Raw genomic sequence first — 24,713 nt, forward strand, 5'->3', positions numbered from 1 at the left:
TCAGGTTGAGCTTAAGTCAATCTCGATAAATCATAAGCAAATCTATATTAGGTTAGTTCGGGCGTAACCAAGTCAAGATGAGTCAAACCAGATCAAGCTCAAGTCAAGTTTAATCAGGTCAGACTGAACTCAAGTCTGATCAAATCAAGTCCAAACCAAATTGGCAAAGACCGAGTTTAAACTAAGTCGTGTCAACCCAAATCTAGTTGGGTTCAAGTTAGAAAATGTTTAGTTGAGTTGTGTCCAAGTTATATAAGGTTGAATCAAATAAAGTTAAGTATAAATTAAATCACACCAAGCTCAGACAATTTGAGTTGAGCTTTAACCTTATAACTAAATTAGGAATAACAAAACTAATTATAATTAAATTATTATTTTTTTAAATCAAATTCTAATTCAAAATATTGAAGAACTTGAATAATTTTAAAAATATTTAAAAATTAATTAAAGTCTTATTTTAATGTTATGATGAACTAAATAAATTTAACTCTACTTTATGTAAAAGTTTTACCAAGTGAGACTTTTTAAACTCACTCATTTAAATAGATTAATAAAAAAACTTATTTTAAAAGACAATTAAAGTTGATTGATAGGTGATTGATAAATGGATGGCTATGCCAAAAAGAAAAGGTTGAGAAAGTTGTAAGAAAGTGTAGTGCATGTGATCTTTCATGCAATAGAAGGATTTCAACTTTAGGTTGTAATAAAAGTAATATCCACGTATACTTCTCACAAATCACTCTCCCCATCGACAACTTCAAGAGAGCAAGACATTCACTTTCCTTATTCTCGCAATTAAACATTTTTAATATTTTCTCTCTTTTTTATGTGAATATCACGATTTACTTTCGCACTGTACTCTATCTATTCAACTATTTGAATATTTTTTTATCAATATTTCTAAATTAAATTTAAATATTTTTATAAGGAAATTATGAATATTTAAAAACAACTTTATCCCATAATTTAAATTATTTATTATAAATTTAAATATACTAATGCAGAATATAATTTATGTTTGTTACAATTAAGAAAAATATATGTATCTATTTTTTATTATAAATAAAGATAAATAATTTAACTGTTAAATCACTAATAAGAATATTTTATAAAAACTATTGAAAATAAAATCATGCGTGACAATCGTGCTAATGTAACTTTATCTATCTGTGTAGAAGTGGAACTAATTCGTTAATATTTGGACTGTAATTATTTTTAAACTCAACACACATCAATTTATTTTGGTAGCTGTTCATTTACTTTATTTCGGTGAATTGGTTGCAATATTCTTGACCCTAATTTAATCGTTTTGATGGTGGTTCATTTATTTAATTTAAGTAATTTGGTTGCAGGAATTAAAGGAGTTGAATTGGTTTGTCCTTTCAAAAACAGATTCGGTACAAAATAAATGCATCTACCCACTTAAAGGAAGCTTAAATATGGAATTGTGATTTGAGAGTATTGCCTAATGATGCAGTCAAATAATCGAAACTTGTTTTTTTTTTTTTTTTAGCTTTATGCATCTATTATCTTTTGAAATTAACAGGTAACATTTTATGTGAAAATGTTATTCTTATTAAATTTTGTTTTGCTCATGAAACCAAATATTACTTGACTGAAAAGTCCCTCACTCAAATGTTCCCTCATAAAAACATTATATGTAAGTTTTGTTTTACTGAAAAATATATCTCAAATTAATTTGTTTAATCGACATTTCTCTTTTGCTATGATATATTTTACTAGTTTAAGGTAGTTTTTTTTTAAATCCTTAAACATTTTGTCATCATCATAAAATTTGTACATTATAATATTAATGTTTATTTCACTTAATCTATACTAATTATTGAATTAATTGATATAGGATGAATTAAAATTTAGTTGGAAAGTAATACTAATTATTTATATTTTATATGTTGATTTATTTTTTTAGTAATTTGTATGTGTTTATTCGTGTTTTATTTTCTAAATATAGTCATTACATATGTGTTGACACATAAATATATCACATTAAAAGTTAAGATTATACACTACCAGAAATCATGAAATAAAAACCAATTTTTAGATATAAAAAATAATTAGTTGCAATAGTAACTAAATTAGAGACCATTTTAGAAATTAAAAAAAAAAATGGTTTCTAAATTAGTTTATATTACTGTTAAGTAGCTTCTAAATTGGTATCTAATTAGCAACCAAGGTTTTAGAGACCAAATTTAGAAACTAAATAATTGGTAGTTAAAACCTTGGTTGCTAATTAGATATCAATTTAGAAACTATTTAACAATAATATAAACTAATTGAAACCAAATTTTTTTAGTTTATAAAATGGTCTCTAATTTAGTTACTATTGCAACTAATTATATTGGTTTCTAAAAATTGGTTTCTATTTCATGATTTTCTTGTAGTGATACTCCTACTTTATAATAGTAGTGAAGATATCTATACATGTTTTAGCTTTTCGAATTTTTATTTCATGTTTTTCAAATATATATATATATATATATATATTGTTTTGTAAAGTAATGTGTTTAGGTATTTATATATTTTTTTTACATATTATACATACTATAAATAGATAACTATTGTAAGATAAGATATTTACTAATGACATTATTGTTTATTCTATCATTGCATTAGTTATTATTCACAAATAATTACTTGAACGTTAGAGTATTTTTACAAGCATCCTATCCTTCAAAGTCAAGATCTTCAAGATTGAGACCTCCTAAATCGAGATCCATCATAGCAAATCGAAGACCTTCAGTCAACATAAGTCTAGTTCAAGAAAGAATGTGTGGTCTCTCATAGGTCAAACTAGCCTTATAAAAACACTTATATTATTGATTTACATGCCAATAATTATCCTAACAAATTCAATTTTTTTATATTTTTTATTACACTTGGAAAATAATTAAAAGTTAAATATATTTATTTTTCATAAAAATACAGTTTTGTGATCTATATTTTTAAATTATTTTAATATAACAAATTTATATTTACACTTCACTCCCATTAATGCAAAATAGTTTTAAATGACGTTATATAACAAAGATTATAAAGGGACTATTGTAAAGAATTAACCACTGACATTTCTATCATTCACGCTAAACATGATAGTTATTTTTTAATTGCTGTCACATATATACATATGATGATGATTGCTTTTGGATCGTGATCGTGTGTATCTTAAATTGACAATCCTTAATGGAATCATTGTCGTACGGTACATAAACCACAATTCAAAAGAAATTATCGTAGTATATAATGATATTGTGTTCATGCGTAGAGGATATGATAATTAAGAATTGAAATGTTGAGGTGGTATGAAAGTTTTTTTTTTATTGTACTGATTTTCTCTTCCTTTACATAGTATCATTTCCTTAGTTTAGTTTTAAATTCTTAAGTTCGATTATAACAATAGTTTGATTATTGTGTGCATTGGGATTCTTGTATATGAATAATGTTTAGTTAACTTCAGAAATTGGTTGAATTTTGAGGTTAGATGACTTCTATTTTTTAATTTATGTACTTGGACTTGTTTTTGTGATTAATAACTACACTTGGACCTAAAGTTTCTACTTATTATTTTAGAGAAGTTGAATATACTATTAAAGTGAGAGAAATATTCTCGGGTTTTTGATCATCATGGGGTTATTTTTTTTTGTTTATACAAAAATGGGGTCCGTTTTAAAAAAATTACAAATTTAGGCAAGTCGTATCAATTCGGCACGACTTCATATGCACAAATCGTCTCAATTAGGCACGACTTCTGTCATGTCATACTAAAATCGTGTCAACTTGGTACGACTTCTGCCCTGTCATACTAAAGTCGTGTCAACTTGGTACGATTTCTGCCACGTCATAATTTTTTTTTTAATTTTATTGTTTATATATTGGGTAGTAAATTATGTAATGTTAAAAATTAATTTGATACATAATGTAGCAAATAAGTCAAATCACAAATCACAAATAATTTAAAAAGAATTATATATATTTTAAATAAGTCAAATAATATAAATAATTTGACTAATGTAGCAAATCACAAATAACAAAATTATAAACAAATCATAAATTATGATTTTTTTTTTGGGAACTAATAATTATTTTTATCACAAATCAAATAATACATTTTTCGTAAACCTGTTTATTCTTTTAAATGTCATTTATATTAAAATATAAAATGGTATAAGTACTATAACTATTTTCAAATGATTAAATAACTGTAAGTACTTTTTTTTATTTATATATATATATATATATATACTATGAATAATTTAAATAATATAAATAATTGTATTTCTGTAACAAATCTCAAATAACAAAATTTACAGATTATTCATGCTTTCAAACAAGATTTCTATAATAATTCATTTAAGATACTGTAATATCTTTAAACAAATCCAAATAAAATAATTTATTTATATTATTTTGTTATTTATGATTTGACTTATTTGCTACATTATGTATCAAATTAATTTTTAACATTATATAATTTACTATCCAATATATAAACAATAAAATTAAGAAAAAAAAAAATATATGACGTGGCAGAAGTCGTGTCAAGTTGGCACGGCTTCAATAGGACAGGGCAGAAGTCGTGCCAAGTTGTCACGACTTCAGTATGACAGGGCATAAATCGTGCAAAGTTGTCACGACTTCAGTAGGACAGGACAGAAGTCGTGCCAAGTTATCACGACTTCAGTAGGACAAGGCAGAAGTCGTGCCAAGTTGTCACGACTTCAGTATGACAGGGCATAAATCGTGTCAAGTTGCGACGATTTGTGCATATGAAGTCGTGCCGAATTGGCACGACTTGTCTAAATTTGTAATTTTTTTTTAACCGAACCCCATTTTGGTAAAAAAAAAAAAAAACTCCATCATGGTCAAAAAATCAATATTCTCATGTTTTTTATAATATCTTTTAAATTTATTCTTAAGTGGTTTACATGTTATATTATTATATTATAATGTTGTATTTTGTGAAAGCTTGTTATAATTTTTAGTGATTATAATATACATTTTGAAAAATGAACGGTTTGAAATTAAATGTATATTTCAATGATAGGTAGTTACCTCAAAGATAATATGATTTGGCATGGTAGTAATGTGACTATTGAGTTATGGAACATTTGTAATGACATATTCAAATTTTATCGATAAATTCATTCATATAAATGAAAGTGATAAAAAAAAGTCAATAAAAACTTTTATCACCCATTTTGAGAGAATAAATATTGAAAAGCTAATTTAATATATTTGAATTGCCAATTAGAATAAAAAAAAACCAATTAGAATCAAAATCGTAAAATAATTTGATGTTTGGATGTAATTTAACTATATGTCAAGTGTTAGTCATATATACAATTTTTTAAAATTATTGAGTCTTAGAATAATTTTAATTGATTTTTCAGTGTCGAAGTATATAATGTACTTGTGAATTGATTGCATAGTTTTATATATTTTTATAGATGAAAATTTATGTGTTATTTTGTAATTAGAATGATATTGTGTTCATGCGTGAGCCTTAAATTTAGAACAACTTATAGAATTACCTTTTAATATTTCAATATACATTTGTTTAGTTATATTACAAGACTTGGTTTTAGTAAAACCATGCACATGTTTATTTTTGTTGTTTCTTAAGTTAGATTATGAATATTTAGTTCATTTTAAATTAAATTTAACGTGATTATAATATGATATTACGTGGTTTATTTTTAAAAAAAATGTAGAAACTAATATATTAGACTTAGGATGTGTCTAAGAAGAACAGAGGAGATAAATGAAAAGTATATGGTGGATGAAAAATAAAGGAGATGGGTGAAAGTAAATAGAACAAATACATTTTTAAGGACTAAAATAAATATAAAGGAAAAAATAGAACAAATATAGAGAAAGAATAAGTTAAGAGAAAAGAGTGTAAAAAATAGAATTGAATGGTTAATCGTTTGGTATTGTAAAATGAGTGAAAATAGTAAAAAAGCTATATAGAAGTTATATACTTTGATTAATTTAATACAAATAATTAAAATATGAATAAAATTAATAAAATCAATCTTACCATTTTTAAACTTTTTTTTTTTTATTCTCTTCTCCTCAAGCACATCACATCAATTTTCTACTTCATTGCCTTTTTTCTTCCGCGCTCTACCACATAAATATATAATGCTTATTTTTCTTTTACTAGACAAACTTTGAAGTATCGAATTAAGGTCAACTATACTATTCTATTTGTACGGGTTTTAAATAGAACTAAATTATATTTAACTAAATTGAACTGTACTAAAAAACTAAATTATTTAAAAAAAATAAATTAAATTGCTATATTACTTTAATTTAAAAAATGAATTATTTAAAAATGTTATTATTTTTTAACTAAATTGATTTATAATTTATGAGTTTGTAAAAACATATTTTGAAAATAAAATATTTATTGATAGAAGTTGAATCAATTAAAAATAGTTTAAATAATTGAAAATAATTTGAAGAAAATTACAATATAATATAGTTTAGTTTTATTTATTTAAGTTATTGTACCATTCAAATAACTACTCAGTTGAATTTTAGAATATGTGAATTCAATTCAGTCATTTTTCTCAAGAGAATACTAAGCTTTTGGAGTATCAAAATAAGGGTGATTGTGAAAGAGAGAATATTTTCTGAGGACAAGGTAGAAGAATCATACTTTGATACTGGTTATAATCTCTCCCACCTAACTCCAAATGAAATGGTTAGTGCATTTTTTTTATTTTTTTTTCAAATGAATTACAAAAATAACTTGATTTTATTTTATAAATAAATAGCAGAAGAAAAAAAAACATTTTAGAATGTGGTCATACCGTTGAACATGTGTATAGAACTCCGTCACTAATGGGACCAAGAAATGTTGGTTCTTAGGAGTTGTGAGGTTCTCGCGGATGAATGGCAAGACCGGTAATTAGAGGGAAACGTGAGGGTGAGATTGTTAAAGCAAAACAGCCAATTCTGCATTTGTTGCGACCTAACTAGCTCTCTCTACCTTCAAACTTTCCGACGTAAGAAGCAAAACGACAAAACCACTTCGTTGCTGCTAACTGCTTACTTATACTTCTTCCCCCAATATATAAATATATTTGCACGTAAGGGCTCTTCACCCAACCAAACCCTCTATTTCTCTCTCTCTTACAGGGACCGCGATTAACTGTGATGGCAAAGAATGTGGGGATTCTCGCTATTGACATCTACTTCCCTCCTACCTGTATTCAACAGGTGAACGCGTCTATCTTTCAATCCTCTCTCCTTTTCATCTTAATTTCACCTTTATTTTTTGCATAATCCTATGATTCACACACGCGCCAGTTTGTTTTATGACCATTAACCAAGTATAGGGGAACTGTCACAGAAGTTGAGTTCAGTACAAGAATTTTGTTTTTCGATTTATGCTCATGATTCAATAATGAAGATCGTCTCATGAACGTTATACTTGTTAGTAGCCAATTGCTTAAGAGCCTCAAAAAATTGTTATGCGCTTTTCTTATCACTATTGAAAAGGACTAGGCCTAACAGGGCCATGGTTTCTGTGTTCTGTGACACACATAACATAACTCTGTTTTTCTGCGGGAAAAATCGTGAGATCTTCTTAAACTGCATCCTAATCCAATTTATGGCGTTTTTCTCCATTTTTTGACAGGGGAAGGAAAGGGAAAGAACAGAACTTGTTATTGATTATTATCACTTATATTATACGCATCCATTTGTTTTGTTATCTCGCTGATGTAAATTGATGTTGTCCTGTCCACACTTTTTTTTTTCTTCCTTTATCGTAATGTTTTCTGTTTCTTCACTTATGCAGGAAGTGCTGGAGGCTCATGATGGTGCCAGTAAAGGAAAATATACTATTGGACTTGGTCAAGATTGCATGGCGTTTTGTACAGAAGTAGAAGATGTCGTTTCGATGAGGTTTCTGCTTTGGATTTTATAATCTTTATAATTTATATTCTGGCAATAGTAGATATTATATGCTTACTTTGTTTGGACTTGCCATTGCATATAGTCACTATTGCTGCTTCCTGAGCAAGAAATGTAATTTGAGGAGAGACAGAAAAATCATGTATAACAATAATGATGTAAAGAAACAGTCCCTTTTTATTCTATCATAAGCCATTTTTTTAACCATATAAAGGAGATGAGTTTATAGCATTATACAAAGCAAATGTTCAAATGCCATTATATTATTTTAATCTTTTGTAGGCTTATATTTTTATGTTTTCGTTTTACTGCTTGTATAACACTAGACATGCCGGCCAAAGCAATCTTGATATATTGTTCTGTTTGCTTTTGTGTCAAAATATTAAATAGGACTTTGCTTTTGAGGACTAACTCTGCCATTTTCAGTTTGACAGTAGTTTCTTCCCTTCTAGAGAAGTATGGGATAGATCCTAAACAAATTGGTCGGCTGGAAGTAGGTAGTGAGACTGTGATTGACAAAAGCAAATCCATCAAAACTTTCCTAATGCAGATCTTTGAGGTATGCTTTCACTGTCAAACTGCATGTTGACATGGATAGATGATTCTCTTTGTTAATGTAAATTGACTTTCTTCACCACATAATGGTATTTTAAAAATTCTTAACTGATAAATACATAAAATGTATGGAATGATTAAACCTTAAATTGAAGTATTTTAATGCTGGACTGGACTGGAGGTTTTTCGTTGTCAATGTTGGGTATATCATCTAAAAGAGAGCATAGCTGAAGTGTTTCATAACTATCTGGGGTCTTTTCATTAATTCTATACCCAGACCAGATACCAGCTTCTGCATTTGAATGCCATTAAGTAATGTTCCACTGTTTCGAATATAATAAGTATTGCTAATAATCAAAATTTTGTGGTTATGTTAATGACTTTGTTGATCAAAATATCTATTTCTGTAGCTTTTTAGTACAATATTCATTTTTTTTGTCTGAAATACGCAGAAATATGGAAATACCGATATCGAGGGTGTTGATTCAACTAATGCATGCTATGGAGGAACTGCTGCTTTATTCAATTGTGTCAATTGGGTGGAAAGCAGCTCATGGGATGGGCGCTATGGACTTGTTATTTGCACAGACAGCGCTGTAAGATCACTTCCATATTCATGGTCTTTGAACTATATATTACTAACAGTGAACATGTTTCCCATTCTTGCTATTTTAAGAAATACAAGTTATGAACTCAGATGCATATCCTATATTCGGTTGTACCGTGATGTCAAGTTAGTCTCAATCAACTCAAGCATGTGTCACTGATGATGGGTTCCTTTCTCAGGTATATGCTGAAGGACCTGCTCGACCTACTGGTGGAGCTGCCTCTGTTGCCATGCTAATTGGTCCTGATGCTCCCATTGCTTTTGAAAGCAAATTGAGGGGAAGTCATATGGCTCATGCCTATGACTTTTACAAGCCTAATCTTGCCAGCGAATATCCAGTAAGCTGCTCTCAGTATACTTGGACTATGGGATCTCATGCTTTGAGAGCGTACTAGTGTGAAAGAAATCATTGAATTTTCTTTCTGTTTGAGAAAGTGCTACGAGGGATGACACTTAACTGTGTCCATTCTTTACTTGACTTTTGACTAACTACAATAAATCCACGTCGTTTATGTTTTTATAGGTTGTTGATGGAAAGCTTTCTCAAACTTGTTACCTTATGGCCCTTGATTCTTGCTATAATCACTTAAGTCATAAGTAAGTTTCTGATGTTATATTTTTTCATAAATTTGGTTTGTAAATTGTAAATTTAAACCAAGCACATTACAGCATTGCTCTTTGGCAGATATGAGAAACTAGAGGGGAAACAATTTTCTATTTCTGATGCTGAATACTTTGTATTTCACTCTCCATATAACAAGGTATGGCTATAAGGATCTCATTCAACATCTTAGCAGCGCACCTACCCCCCTCTCATTTAAGAATGCTTTGTATAATAATCATTCATGATTTATCTATCTTAATTGATACCTGCATGTGCATTTTCTTTTCTGTTTATATATCTATCTAATACTTCGAGTTATTGCAGCTTGTACAGAAAAGTTTTGCTCGTTTGGTGTTCAATGACTTCTTGAAAAATCCCAGGTTCTTTTTATTTTTTCATCTCTGGAAACCTTTTCTAAATTTCAAAATTTTCATGTATTGGTAGTGTTTAAAAGTTGGTTATGATTACAGTTCTGTGGATGAGATTGCCAAAGAAAAGCTGGAACCTTTTGCAACATTATCTGGTGATGAGAGCTATCAAAGTCGGGATCTAGAAAAGGTCTAAGAGCTCTAAGTATAGTTTGGGAAGTAAAATGATGTTCTTATGTTTCTTTAGTCACTCATTTATTTCTCACTTTTCCTTTGGGTTGGAGGGAAAAGATACTATTTCCCATTTATGTAACTATTAAGAAAATGGACAATTTGAAACTTTTGCTAATGTTGTAAAGTATTCTTGATTTACAGGCATCCCAGCAAGTTGCTAAGCCTCAATTCGATGTAAAGGTGCAACCAACTACCTTGATACCAAAACAAGTCGGCAACATGTACACCGCATCTCTTTACGCCGCATTTATTTCACTTATTCACAACAAGCATAGCACATTGGTGAATGTTCTAAACACTACCTTAGTTAAATATAAGTGTCTTCTCAACACAGGTTCGTGCTTTCTGATATTAAGATTTACATTTTACAAATTGCAGGATAGTAAGAGGGTAATATTGTTCTCGTATGGAAGTGGCTTAACTTCCACAATGTTCTCCTTGCAACTACGTGAAGGTCAATCTCCATTTAGCTTGTCAAACATTGTCAAAGTGATGGATGTAGCTGGAAAATTGAAGTCAAGGCATGAGGTATTTATGTTTTTTTCATCTTTTTAGTTGTGTCTCAAGATTTTTTTATTTTTTTTACTTGGAATGGTCTAGAATTTCTTTTTCACTATCTTGTTTCAATGCTCACAAGATGTAGAAAACAGAACCTTTGTGGGTTCACAATTTATTAGACTTTTGACAAGTGCAATTTTTTATGCAGTTTCCACCAGAGAAATTTGTTGAAACCATGAACCTAATGGAACACAGGTATGGTGCGAAGGAGTTTGTAACAAGCAAGGACACCAGCCTTTTATCTCCAGGCACATTCTATCTCACTGAAGTTGACTCTATGTATAGGAGATTCTATGCTAAGAAAAGTAGTGAAAATGATTTGGTCACCAATGGTCACTGATGTTTACTTAGAGGATGTGTAATACTTAGAAGCCATAAAATCAACTGTCTAGCATTTATAAGGTTTGTTATTGTTTACATTAGTTTCTTCTTGAGAGGACACTAATTATGATTAGGGTAGCAGTATATTGATTTGTCAAATATGTTACCTTAAATAGGGAGTATAATATATTTAACATTTACTTTTAAAAGGCTAATGCTATCAGTTGAAAATTCAGAATTTGAGAGAAAGGAGTCTAGTGATCTTGTTTTACAAAAGCAGAGATGTTCAAATATTTTTCTATTTTACCTTTAATAATATTTCAAAATTTGAGTATAAATTTTATATATGTAAAAAATAAAATAAAAATTAATAGATAGTGGAACAAAGAAAAAAAAAGATTAAATAGGAGAAGTAATTCTCATAGATTAAAAAAAGTATTTAATTACATCTTACTGACGTATAATTATACTTTCTTTTATTACATCATAATTTTAATATATTATTCTATTTTATTCTTATATAATAAACAAAATCACATAACTAAAAAAATAATAATACATATATATTTTTATTTATAAAAATATTATAAAACAATATAGTAAGAGATACACACATATATCACCCATTTTCCCTGCTATATATATATTACACAGTTTTATATATTTTGAATGAATTATATTAATTTCATATTTTATTATAATTCTTAACTAAATTTAATATGAATAATTATAATGATACTAAATTGTTATTCAGTAATTGAATCCACAAATTATAAAGTGAATTTATACATATTAAGTAACTGCTGAAAAAGGAATTTGTACTTGTAATTTTCTTTCTATAAGAAATTAAAATCATTTTAATAATATGAAACATTTACGTTAACTTATTGTCATGTTCAATAAATAATTGATATTTTATCTATGAAATTCTACATTTTCTTCAAATTTTACCAATTATAACCAGTAAGAAATAATGTACTAGTTTCCTTTTAGAAAAGGTAATATAAGAATTAAAAACCTATAATTCCTTTTATTCTTCTTATTTTCGAAATATGAAATGAAACCTCTCTCATTTTATAATAATAAAATGTTAAAACAATGAAATGACATTTTTATCTATTTCATTTCAATATATCTCAGGGACTATATTTAATCCACTTTATTTCATTCTCTGTCTCCAATCTAAAGTTCAAACATATTCTTAAAGAACTGGTTAAAAAAAACACATTTTCTATATCATTTGGTGAGATTACTTATAATAGGTGCATGTCTGGATTTTTTTAGGTGAACTTCGAATGTTACGTGGTGAATTCAATGCCAGAGATATTAAATTAATCCAACGGTGTTATTGCATTCGATTTTTTTTTTTAAAATATTATATTAATTAAATTAGATACTTAGAGGTTAAAAAAATTATTAATATCTAAATTAAATACTAGTTTAAATATAAAAAAATTATTAGTATCTAAATTAGTTTTGATTATTAATAAATAGTTTCTAAATTTGTATCTAAATAGCTATCAAGATTTTTATCCACCAATTATTTAGATTTTAAAGTTAGATTGGTAGCTGTAACATTCATAAATATCAATTAGAAACTATTTATCAATAATATAAATTAATTTATATATTAATAATATTTTTGTTTTTAAAATAGTATTTAATTTAATTAATATAATAATTAATTATTTTTATTTAAAATTGGTTTTATTAATTTTTTAGTAGTGCATATGAGAATAATATTTATGAAAGACACTAAGAATATCTATTATATTTTATGCTAAATTAAAAATAATTAATATATATTAAATTATTTTTAGTAGTTATGTATCTCAAAAGTTATGTCATATTTAATGTATGGTTATTAAAATGGTAATTCTATTTTGTAATAAATAAAAATATTAAAGGAGAATGCCATTTGTTTATAAATAATAGATTAGGTCTTCATATCACATTTGTTTATTTACTAGTCTGACATCCCATTATAGTAAGAAAATTAAGTTATTTACTAACCTGACATCCCATTATAGTAAGAATATTAAGTTATTTACTAACCTGACATCCCATTATAGTAAGAAACATAAATATTACTTTAAGTGAAAAACTTTCAACAGAGTATGTATTCATCGGAAGTGCAAAATAATTGTATTTTTCCATCATTATGAATTCAAGTATGTTTTTTAAGTTATGGTGATTAACATGGTAGATTCAAGACTGTATAGATGATAGTTTTTTTTTATCAAATTCTTAAGTTTGGTTTTAACTATACTTGAACATCAATATTATTTATTTATTTCATTATATTATTCTATATATTTACCATGTGTTTAATATAAAATCATATATATATATATATATATATATATATATATCTTTTGAGTATTATAATTAGAAAAAAAAATTAATAATTGGATTATTTTATTTTTTTAGATATATTTTGATATGACAAAATGATAAACTTATTGACAATTGAGTATATATGTATGTGTTTTTAATTGAACTATAAATAATATGATAAAAAAAATTATATTTTTGAAATCAATTACTTGATAATTATCATATGGTCATTTATTTATATATTTTGAGATTAATTAATTGAACACCAAAATTACTTCTCTTGTGTAAATTAATTTATTTTAAAATATAAAAGTATTATGAGTTTAAAATGTGTGGCGTATTAGACAACCGAAAGGATAATTAATATTGCATGTGCACTGGTCGTGATAATATTGCATAATAATTATTCAAATTTTACATGTAAATATTAATCATTCTAAAGAAAGATTTATCATTTGATATGCTTGAATTGTTAGCATTTTTATCATTGCATTGAGACATCATTGAACAATTAAATATTTATCTAAAGATAATATTAATTATCGATATCTTTAAATGGGTATTTATTTTTATTTTATTTTGAGACTTATGTAATTGTATTTTATGTTTATTGTTCTCAATTCACTTGAGAATAATCCTGCCAGTATTATTCGTGAATGGTTTGGATTGTTCTGTTTTAATTTGTTAAAATACTAATTCAATCGAGTAATTTTACGTGAAATTAATAAATTAAAATAAATTTTCAATCTATATATTAAAATTTATATTACTCTCTCATTTTGAAATTCTTTTACATAAGATCAAAATATAAGTTTTTGAAATATTTTATTATTATTGAGAGAGTCTAAACTGAGTTATAAATTATTTATGAAGTTTTTTTTAAAAAAATATGAGATTAATGTGTTTTGAAAAGAAACATAGATCTTTATATTGTACTGTATTGTTTGGTGATATTGTTTTCATTTTCTATACTCATTTTGGATTCTTAGATTACTTTGGATAGAGTTTCCAAATTTAGTATAGTGACAAGGTGTTATTAGGTGTGAAAATCAATCTTTTAAGATTCAAAAACTTTACAAGATCTGAATAAGGGAATGTAGTTTTTGTGTATAGTTAACCAATATAAAATCAATTTTAATTAATTATGTACATCTTCCTCCTCTCTTTTTCGATATTTTTTATCTTGATTCTATACATTAAATTAAATTGAAATCAACAAAATCCTTCAATTGAATGTAACAACATATAAAAGAGTTTTCTCATTTATTATACATAATTTATATTTCTATTTTATCTTTAATTATATTTAAAATTAGAAAATTTTAAAAAAAATATTCAGAAGTTAGAAATAACTCATTAATTTTATTTTCTAAAAAACTGTAAAGGAATGGAGTATCTTTTTTCTCACTAATCTGATATAAAAGAGTTGACATTGTTATGTATGAGTCAATTATTTTTAATTTCTCGTTACTTAATTATTTACTTTAAAGAGTTGAATGGAAGAAAAAGTTCACATTAAATTTTGAATTAGAATTGTTATTAATTTTATCATTTAAGAACTAAAATTGTAAATTTGAAACGCTAAAACCATCAACTTTAAATTTAAGGACTAAAATGAAATTTGACTTAAATTCAAATTCAAGAGATTAAAAATATATTTTAGCTAAAAAATTACAAAACTATTTTTTATCTAATTATTTTAGTTAACTATGTTATTGCTGGCATAAATATTATTAATAACACCAGTAATAAGTATGACTAGACTACGTTAATACTCAAAAGATAAGAAAAAATATTTTTAAAATTCAGAGATGAAGAAAAAATCAATTTAATGACTAAAAAAGACTTGAATTTAAAAAACTAAAAATAAGACCCACTCTTCTGATGGTGTGTGAACCACCATAAATTAATGGTGCCTACCAATGAAAACCATTAATTCAGGCAGAAACCCAACTTTTGGAGGTCCCTCTCTCATCATCTTTGGGACTTATTGGTCTAAAGAGGAGACCATCCCTTTCTGTGGTCCAGGAATAAGATGGATGAGAATTGGTGGATCCCATGGAGCAGATCTTAACACGTGTCACTCCATGCTTCCCTTCACACATTTGATGAAATTACAATGGTGTGATAATGATGTTTCCCACTCGAACATTTATACCTCGTCCCTACCCAGCCCCTACAAAATTCCTTATTATTTAAGGTTATTGCCATATGCAACTAACTAACTACGTTTCAAACATAATCATAAATACAATGGATTCTTATCAAATTTACACGTAACAACAACTCCCCCATCAATATACAATATCACCACCCAATTCGTCATCATATTCTATATCAACCTTAAACTAACACTTAAATATTATCTTTTCCTTTCAGATCTTGTAAGAAACTTATCCAACCATCTTCCAATACAACACAGCTCCTACGATCAACTGGTATTCTTATTTGGGTGAAGTTTTCTATTTTCACAATTATAACAAAAGGGTCATGTTGTGTATAGGTAATGACTTTGACGTCGGTACCACTAAATAAGAGATATCTTTCGTTAAGGTAGAAATCTTATTGTATTTATTTATTGTATCACACGGATAATGCGAAGCGGGTCACATGGACCGGTTTGTAGTATAAAAAAGTATGAGGTAAACTTACTAATTTAGTCCGTTGATTTGTTTAAGTCTGTTCTGCATAACTCATAGTTCGCACGGGCCAACAGTGGGGAGAGACAAGTTGGCTGGTACTAAAAAAATGAATGTTTTATTTTAATCATATAAAAGAGTTAGTATTAAGAGTAATAGTGGATTTAGTTTTAAGTACAGTCTTATATTTAAAATTTGTTAATAAAAAAATAATATAAAGAATATATTGTAAGAAATTATGTAAATTAATTTCTATAAAGTGACTCACATGACTTAGAGTTTGGGCTTTAGGCCCGAATATGATTTAATAATAATAATAGAATTAAAGGCCCATTGGTTAATGTGAGAAATATATATATGATGATATACCTAATGGAAAACCTACATCTGATGGAGATTGGGAACTAAAGGCTATAGGCTTCTGTCTCTGCAAATAATAGTTGTCTCACTGTTCACCATCACGAAAGTGTGTGACAAGAACGGAATTGCTAAGAGATAGATTGGGACAAAAGAGATAAAGTAATTGCTCAAGTAGGATCGCTCATAGATCAAGGTAAGTGCCTATTCCTTCTTGATTGTATGATTGTATGATTGTGTGAGAATCATGATATGATAAGATCTATATGTGAACATAATTATGTGTTCACAATTTACGTTTATTCATGTTTTAATTTACATATATTTCAATAGGATAGTTAAAAAATTAGTCATTTTCAATAAAATAATTTGTAGTAAAACTTTGATAAGATACTCTTATACATTTACATACATATATAGGAAAAATAGATGCAAAGAAAACTTTAATTATTTTTAATCAAGCCTTCTAATAATTCTCATACTTGAATTTATATGTTTATCTTAAGAAGGATAAAATTGTATTTTTTTAGTAGTATGAATAAGTTTTTTTTATAATTAATGAAATTTTAATTTTTGAAAAAAAAAGTATTTTTCTTATGCGGGCTGGCCAACAGGCTCGCACAGGCCAATATTGTTTGACGAACCATCGTAGGTGTCTTGTCCTTCAACGCTAAGCACTCGTCGATTTTGTCACCGAAATTATGGTGATATCTACATTGCTTGCCTGTGTCGGTATTTCATGGCTTTGACACTTTACAAGGTGTTGGGATAAGATCGGTACTTAGAGTCTCTTCTAAAATCCAACTCATGTCTTGTTCAATGGGTGTAATGAGAGAATCTATGTAATCGATTTTCCCTAGGTTTGTTTGATGGTTGAGGTCTATCTAATCTCTCATTTTCCTTGGGCTTCTTAAACCTAATCTCAATTCGGACTTGACTCTGGAACTCACATAGTTCTTCTAACTACATGAACTTTATGACTTTTTGTCTTAGTTGGTTTCTTGCAGAGACTATTTGTGAATGGTCTTGGTTTTAGGATCGTGACCATATGAAGGAAGGTCACCTCCGGGTTAAAGTTTTGAATATTCAAAGCAACTTTTTTGAATCTCTCCATGAAGAACCTCAATAATTTTATTCTTTAGTTGAATGTTGAAAAGGGCGATGGATGTGAGGTGGTGTCGTTTGTTGCAAACTATATTATGAATTTGGCTACTCTGATTTCAAAGCAGTCGTTACAGAATGGTGAAAGGCATTGCCCTTATTAGAGATATAGGGAAAATGTTGTAGAGTACTACATCAACTGAGGTGTATAGGACTATCTGGGTTACATACATATTAATATGTTCATGGAGGTTAATTCTCCTATCATATTGGTCGTTACTTAAACCTTTCCAATAGGGTGGGAGTTCGTCGTTCATTATTCTATCAACAAAAGGGTATCATCGAGTACTTCCCAATGTTATCGAAGTGTTCAACGATATGTGAAGTTGTGATTCTACCTTCAACGTATGGGTTACCTTAGTTAGGGGTGATTGGGGTCACGGGGACATTGTTATATTTTTAATCATCGATTCTCGGTATTCTTTCTCCTCGGGTTGAGAGACAAGTGGGTCCCTTCTAATTTCCTATTTATTTCCTTGTTTGAGGGTACTAATTTTCTCATTGTTCATTTCTTTCATTTCGACCATTTCCTTATGAAGAACTAGAAAGTCTAGGTTACTCTTCTGTCTGATAACCTTTGGTTGTTAGTCATATTTCTCGTAGATGCCATTGAATTCTTCAGTTACTTCTTTCTCATGCACCGTAGTGGGTGGCGATTGTTCTTGTGTGGGTTGGGAAAGTTTCTTCGTTTTTATCTTGTTGATTTGGTTGTCCTACTTGTTAATTTCTTCTCGGATTTTGGTCGAAGTAAATGTTTTTCGACGTTTAAGTTAATATTCGTTTGTTGAAGGATTTAATGCTATTGAAAACGTAAATTTTAATTAGTAGTGTCAATCTATTTAAATGTGTTGTTTGAAGTGGACCTGAATTATCACTTCCCTCAAAATAATTTTCATTTAAACTGAGAATACTTAATCGTGTCTGAAATTAATGCTCTCGACCACATAGAATCAATAAATTATTATACAATAGTTTTTTATTTAATAACAATATAAAGGGCTATTTACATTATAAGTGTATATGATATTTATGCATAAGGCAGTATTCGTTTTTAGTTTGGAAAAAGTATATTAAGTGTTTCTCTTATATTAGAAAATATATGAGATGAGATTTTTGTTTTTTTTATGAAAAAACAATTTTTTTTTCTTATTTATAAAATAAAAACAATATATGATATACTTTGTAAATAAAAAACTAATCAAGATAGTTCATATAAAAAATTAAGAGTGAATATTACTCTATTTCTATGAATTAAAAAATACATTTTGTTCAATAATTAATGCATTAAAGAGATAAAAGAATTATAAATTTAAAGATAATTGTTTCATATAATATGATAGAATAAAATATTTAATAGAATAGAATAAAGATATTATAGAACAAAAAATGATAAACCACAATCTTATTTAGTATTGTGTGTATAAATAAATAATAAATTAAATAATGAAAATTTATAATATAAATTATATTTAAATAATATTTTTTTATTAAAGCTAACTACGAATTTTTAATTTATATTTTAAAAAATTAGAAAATAAATATGATTTTAAGTAAATTATATAAAATGAAATACTATTGAAAAGTTATCCAATCGTATTAAGAATCCCGTAGTTGATCTTGAGGATAAGAAAACATTGGAGAGGAAATATCTTTACCTTTCAATCCGTGTGTATTAATTAATGATCATTTATAAGACATTCCATTTGTTGTAGTGCATTTTGGTGTTTTAGCCACCACACCTAAAAGAATTCCCCCCAGGCTCCTTCCTTCAATTTCACTGAACTTTTATATTTCACCCTTCCAATTCTCTCTGGGTTCATCTTCCAATTCAGAATCACTGAAATGGCGTCCAATCAGGAGGAACCGGACATGGATCAACATCAAGACGGAGGAAAAACGGACCTCGGCACCAACCACGCCGACGCAGACAAACCCTCATCCCAACGCACTAACCTCAATGGACTTCCCCAACACTTCCAAGTCCTGCCGCTCAAAAACGAGCCAACGGATTCCGACCCTGACCCTGACCCTGACCCGGACCCAAACGCACCGATTCCTCCGCCGCCGCAGATGCAACTTTCGCTCAAATCGCCCAGGCGCTCCTCCACCAAGGACCGTCACACCAAAGTCGAAGGTCGTGGCCGCAGGATCCGAATACCCGCCACCTGCGCCGCCCGGATCTTCCAACTCACCCGAGAGCTGGGCCACAAATCCGACGGCGAAACTGTCCGGTGGCTCCTCGAGCACTCCGAGCAGGCCATCATAGAAGCCACCGGCACAGGCACGGTGCCGGCCATCGCGGTCTCCGTCGGCGGCGCGCTCAAAATCCCCACGACCTCGAGCGCCAACCAAAACAACGAGGGCGAGGAAGGCGCGTCTAACAAGAAACGGAAACGCCCTTCCAACAGCGAGTTCGTGGACGTAAACGATGCCGTTTCGCAGACGTCTGGTCTGGCCCCGGTTCAAGTACCCCAAGGACTGGTCCCGGTCTGGGCCGTAAGTAACCCCAGCATGGTGGTCCCCGCTAACACCTTCTGGATGATCCCGCAGGCCGCGACCACCAGCAACCCCTTGGGCGGAGTTACGGGCCCCGCCAGCCAACGGCCTCAGATATGGGCCTTATCTCCCTCCGTATTCAACGTGGCGGCTAGGCCCATATCGAGTCTGGTGACGACAACGAATATTCCAGAAGCTTGGCCCGTTATGACGGCCTGCAGTAACGGTTCTAACTTAGCAGCGGTGAGTACGAGCACGGTTGGGGCTAAAGTGGCTACTAATTCTAGCATGGCCCCTAGTGTTAGTTCCAGCGCCACCAAGACTCAGACGTTGCGGGATTTTTCCCTCCAAATTTACGATAAGCAAGAGTTGCAGTTCTTGGGCCGCTCTGGCACTCACGCCAATCCATGAGAAACACGTTAATCCACCTTTAGGAACCTCCTTTTTTTTTTTTTATCTTCTACTTCCCTTTTTTGAGAGTTTCTCTTTAATTGAATAAATGTGACCATGTGAAAATAATGTAGAGTCACTAGTGTTGGTGCAGTGATTGAAGTTTTTAGCTCCTAGTCATAATTGCTATGCTTTTGTTTCCTATGATTGCGTTATATAAATAAATAAATATATATATGGTTTTGGCGAGAGGGAGGAAGAATTATTTATGGATGTTCTGGGAATGGAAGAGAAGTGAGTAGGGGAGAAAGAAGGAGTACGGAGATGTGAGTGGAAAGCGTGACACGTGTGGGGAGGGGGGCGACTGAGAGAGTGAGGAGGGTGGCCCACATACTAATGGAGGATTCACGATGGCTCACTCCTTCCTCAAAAAATGCTTTTCACATTTCTACTCTTTATAATCTATTGAGAAGGATAAATCTAATCTCTAAAATCGTATCTTGCAGTCACAATGAAATTAAATTTAAAAAATTAAATTATTGATTTTGAAATTTTGAAGGGTTTTGGGAGCAAAAAGCGGTTATGTAAAAGTGGGTGGGGCCTGGGTGAACCCTAAAATTCAAAGCCGCCAGCTGCGGCTGCACTTTGCGCACACTCATCAGTTATTGTCTCAGCCAACAACACCGTCCCCTCCATTTTGTAACACCACGTCTCCACGCCCTGCCATCTGTCACTCTGTTCTATGCAACGCTAACGCAGTATTTTCTCTTCTTTCTCCAACCTGCCCTCTTTTTCATCATCATCCATAATTCCACCTACACTATGCTACTCTTACTAAACTTTTTTCATTTTGTCCATAAATAATACGTTTTAAAAAAATTAAAGTGCACAGAGAAGAAGCTTATTTTTTTCGAAATAACACCAATTATTATTTATTATTTGAATTTCCATCTTTATTTTTAATTTTTAGCTTGTAATACCCCACCAAAATTCGGCTTTTTTAAAAGTCAAATTCTAGGAGATCTTTTACTTTTTTTTTTAAGTAAACAAAAAAATGACAAATTGAATAGCTTTTACAATTACAAATTGATTTTCCTTTGATCCGTAATATTTAGAAAAATATTATTTTTTTTAAATTTAAAAAATTAAAAATATTTTTTTCTCATCGGCTCAAGGTCGGTCGGAATAGTCTTCCTTCATGCTTCAGTGAATTAGCTCCCTAGAAATAAAGGAGGTTTCACCTGCAAAAAAAAAAAACACTTTAACGCTTAAGTTAGTAAGAGCATAAATTTCTATGTATATAATGAATATATTACAAGGTCTGAGTTAAGAGTACTCTCTCTGAGTGGTCATGTATTTATAAGTCTTCATGGGTTTGGACTTTGACTCTCGTTTCTCCAAGTGTTAAAGCGGTGGTTTATCATTCTTTTTATAAAATCTGAATATCATGGAGTATTTTTGTAGTGTAATAAGGGATATTGTGCAAGTAAATTAGACCATTTATGTGATATAATAAATGATATTACGCGGGGCATTTATATAATATTATAAGGGATATTACACAGGACATTTATGTCATATTATAAAGGATAGCGCGTAAGCAAATCGGGACACTTAAAAAGGTCGAGATTTTGTGCATTAAAAACGCATTAATTATGTTGTGACAAGATTTCTTATTATTTACATTATTTTAACGAGATCACCGAATTGGGTATAGACCCACTTTACCGTGTTTTGAGCCTGTTCGGTCGGCCTTATCGAGCTACCTAATGGGTCAGTCTATTTAGCCCAATTCCTAGCAGTCCCGGAATGGTATAGAGAATGAAGAAGGTCGTCATGCTTGGCTTAGACCTTGAGCTGCCAGAATAGAGGAGGTCAACATGCTCGACCTGAACCTTGAGCTACCAGAATGGAGGAGGTCAACATGCTCGACCTGAACCTTGAACTGCCAGAATGGAGGAGGTCGAGCCTCGCTGGCAAAATGAAGGAGGTCGACATGCTCAATTTTCTCACTATTTAGATTGAAATGGAATACGTTTAACTTGAAATTTTATTGGTATGTGTTTGATCAAATCTAGAATAATACAGTATTCTTTATAAAAAAAATTATTAACAAACGTTTGACAAAATTCAAACTGCAAGCTATTGTCTATCGGATTTTATCATAATATTTTAAAGATGTTAAGATGTGAAAAATATTTCATTATAAATTATATAATATCTTTTCATGATAAAATCTTTCAGATATAGCTTCTGAATTTCCTTTTATAAAAATTAAAAACCATATCATTTTGAGCAATATATAATTAAACAACAATGTAAAGAGACTTAACTTTTATAAGAAAAAAATCATAAAATAATACAACTCGTTGTTCAGTAAACTGTTACCAATAGAATGTTAGCAGTCAAATAAGAACGTTATTATAAGATAAGATGAAGGCCAGTTACTTTCTAGAAAAAAAAATTGTCATTTTGAGTGGAATAGACAATAATATTCTGAATTGATACATCACACTCATCTCTAAATGAGACCAATTTATTAAAATGGATATAAAATAATTTGGACTATTATAATTATAAATTAATATTATTTATTGTATTTTCTTTTCTACAACCTACTAAGACCGATATAACGTCTACGGATGTAAAACATAAAACAAAAACGAAATTGATTATACTAATATTTTTTAAAATTTATAAAGATGGAAATAAATTAGTAAGAATATAAGATGGTTATAGAATCACTTGCCATAACGTGTAGATGGAAACAGTCCAATTCTGATAATTTGAACCTTTGGTAGTTTCAGAAGAAAAAAAACCTTTTTGTGTGGCCATATGAGACTTTCGATTGGTTTTGTTACGCTTACAGCGTTTTTTTTAATTGGGTTCCAAAAACAACGGTAAATAATACCCTTAAAAAAGTAGAGTTTATATAACTAAAATTTGCATACTAATAAAATGATAAACAACAACTTTGGCATCTGGATCACTCGCGGCCAGCATCTAAGAGTCCAACCTGTATCAATATCTCTACTTGGCCGAAAGAAAATTACAAATTTTCCTCGAAATAAGTCTTTGTTTTTATTGGTTGATTGTTGACGTGGGAGAAGATGATTTAATTTTGAAGTATTGGTTGACTTTTGAAGGTAAAGACTGAATTTTGTTGAAGAAGATTTGGTGTTTATTTGGATTGGTGGATCTTAACATTTTTTGAGTTATGGATTGTAGAACTGAAATGTATTTTTAGACTTGTGGATTGATGGATCTGGAATGCATTTTTTGACTTATCACAGAGGCAATTGCTTCCTGCACCCGATCAATTATGATTGACAATTGACGAATTTTTAAAACTTTCATTGTACCCTTCTGTTCTTCACTTTGAAAAATAGTGTATGAGGTAGAGGAAGTTCATTGTTGTGGTGAAGCTTTGCTTTGAGCCGCAAAAGAACAAATGAAAAATTTCATAGAAGCCAAGTTCCCTAACTACCTAACACTAATATGGATATTAATATCCGCAGAACAACAAATTCTGGATAAAAATATCCGCAAGTCAAAAGTCTATTACGGATAAAAATATCCAAAAGTCACTAATCAACTACGGGTAAAAATATTCGGAAGGCAATAATGAACTATGGATAAAAATATCCGGAAGCCAATAATGAACTACGGATAAAAATATCCGGAAGGCAATACTCAACTACGGATAAAAATATCCGGAAGCCATGTCAGTGTACCTTGACTTTTTCAACGATGGTTTCTTCTCCGACTTTCGAAGCTGACCGTGGTGGCTGCTGCTCTGCCTGCGATGATGAAGGTCATTGTCGATGAAGCAAACGAACGGAGACGAAGGTGGCTGACAGTGACTGACCGTGATGGCTGCGACTGCGGCTGCTGGTTCACGCACAAACGGACAAACGAAGGAGAAGAAGAATAGGGTTGGGTGCAGATCACACTTAAGATATTTTCAAATTCATTAAGGGTAATTTAGTCTTTTCCTATATGCAATTGGGTGCCGGTTCAAAATAATGGGTGCAGGGAGAATCAGCCTATTACAGAATGTCTTGTCCAAAACCCTAAAGTTGTATTGCAGAATCCCAAATCCGCCAAGAAAAATGAACATCCAATCTGTAAACAAAAAATAT

General features: G+C 29.8%; 2 protein-coding genes across 2 annotated transcripts; both read left to right on the forward strand.

Annotated features, from left to right (window-relative positions):
• Positions 1 to 6,848: 6,848 nt before the first annotated feature.
• On the forward strand, positions 6,849 to 11,440 carry LOC137807989 (hydroxymethylglutaryl-CoA synthase). Its single transcript, XM_090299606.1, has 13 exons — positions 6,849 to 7,031; positions 7,165 to 7,245; positions 7,829 to 7,935; positions 8,371 to 8,503; positions 8,952 to 9,095; positions 9,286 to 9,444; positions 9,630 to 9,703; positions 9,792 to 9,867; positions 10,035 to 10,090; positions 10,181 to 10,268; positions 10,454 to 10,594; positions 10,691 to 10,840; positions 11,019 to 11,440. The coding sequence occupies exons 2-13, from the start codon at positions 7,183 to 7,185 to the stop codon at positions 11,208 to 11,210; spliced, it is 1,383 nt and encodes a 460-aa protein (XP_090155732.1). The 5' UTR covers positions 6,849 to 7,031; positions 7,165 to 7,182; the 3' UTR covers positions 11,211 to 11,440.
• A 7,875-nt stretch (positions 11,441 to 19,315) lies between these two features.
• Positions 19,316 to 20,773, forward strand: LOC137807990 (transcription factor TCP19). The gene has a single exon (XM_068608878.1). The coding sequence runs from the start codon at positions 19,528 to 19,530 to the stop codon at positions 20,590 to 20,592; it is 1,065 nt and encodes a 354-aa protein (XP_068464979.1). The 5' UTR covers positions 19,316 to 19,527; the 3' UTR covers positions 20,593 to 20,773.
• Positions 20,774 to 24,713: the final 3,940 nt, after the last annotated feature.

Source organism: Phaseolus vulgaris, chromosome 3 (assembly GCF_051622355.1).
Source record: "Phaseolus vulgaris cultivar YP4 chromosome 3, ASM5162235v1, whole genome shotgun sequence".
In the NCBI taxonomy this organism is placed as follows: domain Eukaryota; kingdom Viridiplantae; phylum Streptophyta; class Magnoliopsida; order Fabales; family Fabaceae; genus Phaseolus; species Phaseolus vulgaris.